This window comes from Octodon degus, unplaced genomic scaffold (genome assembly GCF_000260255.1).
Source record: "Octodon degus isolate 3935 unplaced genomic scaffold, OctDeg1.0 scaffold00091, whole genome shotgun sequence".
NCBI lineage: Eukaryota > Metazoa > Chordata > Mammalia > Rodentia > Octodontidae > Octodon > Octodon degus.
In genome coordinates, this window is record NW_004524667.1 from 9,610,469 (window position 1) to 9,617,271 (window position 6,803).

The 6,803-nt window shown below is 38.7% G+C and overlaps 1 protein-coding gene across 1 annotated transcript in view; it reads left to right on the forward strand.

The window, feature by feature from the left end:
- The window catches only part of Terf1 (telomeric repeat binding factor 1), a 71,054-nt gene that overhangs the window by 56,041 nt on the left and 8,210 nt on the right, over positions 1–6,803 (forward strand). Inside the window, exon 8 of the mRNA XM_023722400.1 lies at positions 5,258–5,343. Coding sequence (XP_023578168.1) covers positions 5,258–5,343 — 86 coding nt within the window. The remainder of the gene's footprint in view (positions 1–5,257; positions 5,344–6,803) is intronic.

Consider the following 6,803-nt stretch of genomic DNA (forward strand, 5'->3'; position numbering starts at 1 on the left):
TTTTTTTTTGCTTAATGCCCCAAACTATAAAAAATAGTGATGTTGGCAGTTTGGATATATCGCAGAAAACCATAAAATGGAGGCTTCCTTTAAGTGCTTGGGAAGATGAAATTTATTCACCTGATTAAAAAAAATAGCTTCATTTGTTGATTCTGTAAATTGTACAGAAGTAACAATTTATGACAGTTTTGCTGATCTCAAACTGCAAAAGTTACTGTTGACAGTTTTTGAAAAATGCTCATTTATAGTCTTCAGTACTATCTAGTTTTAGGCTTCTACCGAGGGCTTATCTCCCAGGTATAAAAGGAAACTGCTGTGCTTACAGCGCATTAGGGTATGACATGTAGCCTTCAGATAGAGCTCTGTTATGTCTTTGACCCGTTTGGGGTTTCTTTGGTACTGGGCATCATATCCATGGCCTTCCCAACCCCATCCACTCCCTTTTGAGACAAAGTGTTGATAAATTGCTCAAGCTGGGCTTGAACTTGCTATCCTCCTGCCTCAGCCTCACAGAGTACTGGGATTATAGGCATGCGCCATCAAACAGATTCCACCCACAAGCTTAATACCCTTTCTTGCCATGCACTGTGACAGTAAACTGCAACAAAAATGTGGGGGTTTTTTTCTATTTATTTTGGTTAGTACTATGATCACCTGACTACTGAGCTGTATCCCTTGCCCTTTCTATTTACGTTGAGGCAGAGTTGCCTGGGTTGGCCTCCAGTTTAGTCCTCATGCCTCAACCTTCTGAGTAGCTGGTATTAGAGGCTTATGCCCCTGTATCTGCCTGAATATTATTTTCTTTCTTAAGAATTTCAAATATTTGTTTTTATAAAAGTGCTTTAGAGCATGGCATAGACTTCTCTTCTTAGTTGAAAGCTTTTACTTTTTTACTTCAAGGAATCATGTTATGGCTTCTCTTTAGCATATCAGAATGCTTGTATCATCTGTTTTTGTGCTTAGGGGCCATTGTTAAGTAAAAAGCATCACTTAAGAGGCTAAGGGTATACTCAGAAGCAAAGTACTTGTATAAGCATTATGAAACCCTAGATTTGACCCCCAGCACTGCAAATAAAGTTACAGTTAAAAAAGTGTTTACAAGATTACTTAACACCAGCATTGATAACTGAGAGATCTACTGACTAATGAATTGATGGCATATATAGCATGGATACACTGAACATTGGACTGGTACATGTCCCTTGCAGGACAGAGTAGAGAGAATGCAGAATTTCATCACACTATTAGTAGGAATTTTTTTCCTTCAATTTTTCATTCAATATTTTCAGGCTGTAGTGGCTAGCTAGTAACGAAAATTACAAAACGATGGATAAGGGAGAACTCCACAGAATGTATTTTGCTACTATCCTTAATTTCAAACCTCCACTGAGGCCACTGAAACATACCTTCTGATGGTAAATATTGCATGATTTCTTATGTGAGAAACCCAAAGTATAAATAGAAAATACAAGCAGATAATAGGAAGTAAGGAGATAAGCTTTCTCAAATAGGAAGAGGGAAAGGAAAGGAGGGGATGCAAACGGAAAAAGGAGGACCAAATAGCTCAGTGAATTAAAGTGCCTGCCCCAGCTTGCCGTGCCCGCTGAGACAGGGATTGAGACTAGCATGGTAATGCGTACCTGTAATCCCAGCACTTGGGAGGCTGTAAACAGGAGGATCAGTACAAGTCTGATCTATGTAGTGAGACCCTGTACTGAGTACAAAAAAAGAAAAAGAAAAAAGTTTAGATGTGTATGATGTGTACGTACCTGAACTGGCTCCATCCAAGGAGCTGGTTTTGTAAACATGACTAAAAAGAAAGGGGATCAGGAAATGGGTCAGGGAGGGAGAGAAGAGAAAGGGGATTTAAAAAAGGAATTATGGGGCTGGTGAGATGGCTCAGTGGTCTAAAGCACCTATTTAGAACAAGCTTAGCAAAGCACAGGGACCTCGGTTCAATCCCCCAGCACCACATGCCAGCCAGCCCCACCCTTTGGTGGGCTGAGCTGGCCACACACACACACACACACACTCATAAATAAATAAATAAAAACTTTTTAAAAAAGAAGGAATTATGTATATGTACCGACTCCCCACAAGGAATATAAACAATATGGACTCCACATATGTACTACCAAAGAAAAGGGAGGGGCTATTCTTTCCTTCCCTCATGAGTGAGTTTCTAGCAACAGAATTTTTCACTGATCTTTAAATACTTCTCTTTATATACCCTTGCTTAGTTCCATTTAGGATTCATTCTTTGCTTTTGTTTGTTTTATTCTTTTTTAAACAAGCTCTTTTTTGCAATTCAAGGTCTATCTCATAGATGCCGAAATCTTTTTTTTGTTTCCAGTACTGGGGATCGAACTCAGGACTATATGCCTGCCAAGCAGGCCCTTATGCTTCTGCGCTATATCCCTAGCCCACATATTCTTATTTTTTTTTCTTTTTTCCATAATTTTATTGAGAAACAAATAGCAATGAGATAGTTTCAAATCAAATTGGTAGTAAAATGGAATAAGGATTTTTTTTTTTTCTCTGAATGCCTTGAGGGCAGGTTTGGCTGGCTTGAGTTGTGGGGATCGAACCACAGCAAGCTGAGCCTGACTGCTTTGTTGAAGCAGCCACTTAAAGAACTGAGCTAAGGGACAGGCCCCCAGCCCACATATTCTTGGTTAGCTAATCCATAGGATGCAAATGAAGCAAGCATAGCATCAGAAGTTTGATTGTGAGGTTGTACACATGCAAGAAAAATTGAAATTTTTGTTAAGAGTAAATAAAATAAATATTTTGCTCAGAGAAAGCTTATCTGTTCAAGGCACAAGAATTATAGGCAGGAGGGACCACGGAGATGGCTCAGTAGAATAAGCACTTCCCTGGCAAGTGCAAGGGCCTGAGGTCAATCCCCGGTTCTGGGGAAAAAATAAAAAGAATTATAGGCAGGAAACATGGTAGCAGGTAATTCATAACGTATTGCTAAAGATCATAGATGAAGGAACTGAGATAAGCAGCCTCAGAGATGTCAGATTTGAGCAGGGACTTGGAGTGGTTTTTATTTTTAAGGATGGGTAGAAAAGAAAATGTCTTTTCAGAAAAGAAGTATTAAAGGCGTGTGAGTATGGTTATGCTGTGATTGTGAAAGCTATTGTACCTGCATCAAAGAAAACTGTTTAAAAGTTCAATTGAAGATTGATGGGTAGGACAAGAAATGAAAATTAAACTCATGCACTGATATACATTTAACATACACAGTGTATTTGGTATATACATTGTACCTCATTAAAACTTCTTGTCTTACTTATTTAGGTGTTCCCAGAGATTGAATTTATGGCCTTGCACTTGCCAGGCAAGCGCTTATTCCACTGAGCTATCTCCCCAGCCCTGTATTAATTTTGTCTTTTTGATTTATTTATTTTCATTAAAACTTTAGCGAATTCATGGAAATAGCAATTGAGTTTTTAGAGTCCACAAGATAGCTCAGTGACTGGGACCCGGGAGATGGCTCAAGAGAGTAAGTGCTTCCCTGGCAAGCGCAAGGGTCTGAGTTCAATCTCCAGTTCCACCAAAAAGAACAAAAGCTCATCGGTCTAAAGCGCTTGCTTAGGCAGGTGCAGGGAACTATGGTTCAATCCCCCACACCACATGCCATGCCAGCCCCACACTTGAGGGGCTAGTCTGCCCCCCCAAAAAAGAATTGAATTTTTGAAGAGTGTTATTGTGAATGTTCATTTACAGTATTAACTATGCTCAGCTTCTGTTTTGTGAAGTTTGCTTTACACCTATTAGAAGTATATCAGAGCAAAAATTAGCCATGTTGTAACCAGGCACTATTTCCAAAGATTTTTTTGTGAATTGAAATATGACTTGACTGTAAAACGTGCTATCCTGTTACAGTTCTTCTGTTTATGCTCTCATAAATTTTTCTTCTTTTAAAGTGTTAGTTATACTCTGCAATAGCTGAATCCTCAGATAGTATAGTATCATCTTTTTTTTTTTTTTTTGGTTTTTTTTTTTTGGTGGAACTGGGGATTGAACTCAGGCCCTTGCGTTTGCCAGGGGAGAGCTTATTCCACTGAGCCATCTCCCCAGCCTCTATAGTATCCTTATTGAGGTGAAGTAAATTGATATTTTTTCTTCTGTCTTTAGACATAAATATGTTCTCGTGATTGCATTATGAATGTTATGATTAAAAATATCTCAGGATCTTAAGTAGATAAGTCAAGGTCCTGATGTGTTGAAATTTCAGACTATAGAGTTCTGGGGGCCTGGGTTGTTTCACATGGTTCCTGTAAGGCCATTATCAGAAAGGCAAGTAGGGACTACTTCACCTTAAGTAGATGTTTAGTAAACTCTTATTTTGTCATGGAAGTAAGATGGTGAAACAGGCAGAGAATAAGAGTTTACTTAACATGTCTAGAGAAGAGAAGATCTGCATGAATTATTTAAATAGAGTACTTGGGATGCTAAGTAGGACCGGGGGAGGGAGCAGCTAACTTGTTGTGGAGGTGATTCCTGGAGGGTGTGTTTGATAAGCTAGGATATTCTGCGGCTTGCTCAGGGAAACTGAAATATTTCATAATAACCAGACTTGGTGCAAGAAAAGTTTATGAGTCATGGATATCGCTTGGAAGCATGTAGAAGGTGGTAATAACTCAATAACATGATTCTTCATGGCTGGAGTTTTTTTGGAAGCATGATTCTGAAGTGTCATTCCTTAGGAAATGAGAACCATATTGGAGCCTAGCATGAGTGAAGCCCTGGCTTTGATCCCCAGCACTACAAAAGGTCAACTATAAAGACCCATTTCTAGGGTGCTCTAATTTAGAGAAGTTGGAAGATTAAGCCAGTGTCTACTTGAGAAGGCCACAGGGAGAAAAATACCATTCCAAGAAGAGAGATGGAGAAACTAGTGAAGGGATTGAGAATGGCACTCTAGAGAGCACAACAGAAGAGAGAAAAAAAAAAAAAAGAGGGAAAACACTTATAGGCATAAAAGTATATAGTTTGAAAATTTTTTGTTTCTTAATCTAATTTAAAGGCCAACAATCTTAATTTCTAAATAAGGTGGAAAAAAGGGATGAGAAAGAGAAGCCTGACAACAGAAACCTTAAGGGACTGAAGGTTAATGTGGGACGTGGGCAAGGAGAACACCAAAGCAAGAAGGGCAGATCTGAAGACAAGGGGCCTGTTCTCCTGTTTATTACTCGTTTTTTTTTTTTTTTTTTTAATCAGTCACAAGCTTTTGCATTTTATTTAGGTCTCACAAGAATATCTTCTTATCTCAGTTGGAACAAAGAAGCAGTCAGCAAGATCTTAATAAAGAGAGAGTGGGAATCCTTCAAAGTAAGTACCACTTACTGTAGTTTTAGAACTGGAAAGACTGTTCTCAAAATGATGCAATGGAAGACTTTGCCACTATAACACAAAAAATGCACCAGTTTAACACACACAAAAAAATACACACTTCAGAAACTCAAAGGCCAAAGGAGTTAAATGCTAAAGTTTGAAGTGGTGTTTAATTTATTTATTTACTTATCACTACACATCTTGGATTTCTAGTCATCCTTCTGTCTCAGTTTCCCCAGTGCTGGGATTACAGGTATGTACCACCACATCCAGTTTCAGGGGCTAGCACAGCATTCCCAGGGTTCCAGGGCAGCATGGTATGCGGTGCTGGGGATTGAACCTGAGTTCTTGTGCTTGCCAGACAGTCTCTTAGACCACTGAGCTGTCTTCCCAGCCCAGTGATGTTTAATTTAGAAATCTGTTCCCTGTGCTAGTAGTGCTACTTTTCTGCCATTACTGTGTTCAGTAATTTCAGATAGATAGTTTTCTGAGACATGCAGTCAAATCTCATTATTCACAGTTTTATATTTTGTAAAGATTCAGTGTTGAATTAGTAAATACTGAATTATTACCCTTACAGAAAATATAGATTCTTTTGAGCCTTTGTCACAACATCACCTGATAAACACAGAACCTTTTTTTTACAGAGTGTATTTCTATTTAAAGACACTTGGTTGTCGATTTATTAACTCTGAATTGCTGCCAGCAGCACTATAATAAATGCTTAAATGCAACTTGTGTGGCACATTTTCTGAAATCCAAAGTACACCATTGCTGTGCATCCACTAGGAACACCAGACCACACTTGGTATGCTTGCCCATTTTTTTCCTTCAGTACTGGAAATTGAACCCAGAGCCTTCCCATGAGGCTGTCTCTCCAACTCTTTAATTTTTTTTGTTTAGGGACAAGGTCATAGTCACCAAGTTATCCAGATTGGGCTCGACTTACAGTTCATAGCCATGCCCAAGTGGGAACAATTTTAAATGGCAACATGACCAGCAAAAAGCACCAAAAAGTGTTGCCAAACCAAATACAAAGACACTTAACTACTATAAGAGTTAAAATAAATGTACTGACCTCAGCTATGGATTGAGTTGTTCAAATTTTGTTACTTTGCCTATGTCCACTACTGATTTTTTTTTTTTTTTTTTTTGGTGGAACAGGTATTGAACTCAGGTCCTTGCATTTGCCAGGGAAGCAGTTATTCCACTGAGCTATCTCCCCAGCCCCTATGTCCACCAGTAACTCTTAAAGTGTCATGAATATTTGGAGTTATGACAGATTTTAGGAAATATAAGTTCCATCTTGGTATGTACTCATTTAACATTTATTAAGCCCACATTATATACTACATACTGTTAATGCAGAGATTTTTTTTTAAATTTTTTTTTTTTATTTGTGTGTGTGTGTGTGTGTGTGTGTGTGTGTGGCCAGCTCAGCCCACCAGGGGGCGGGG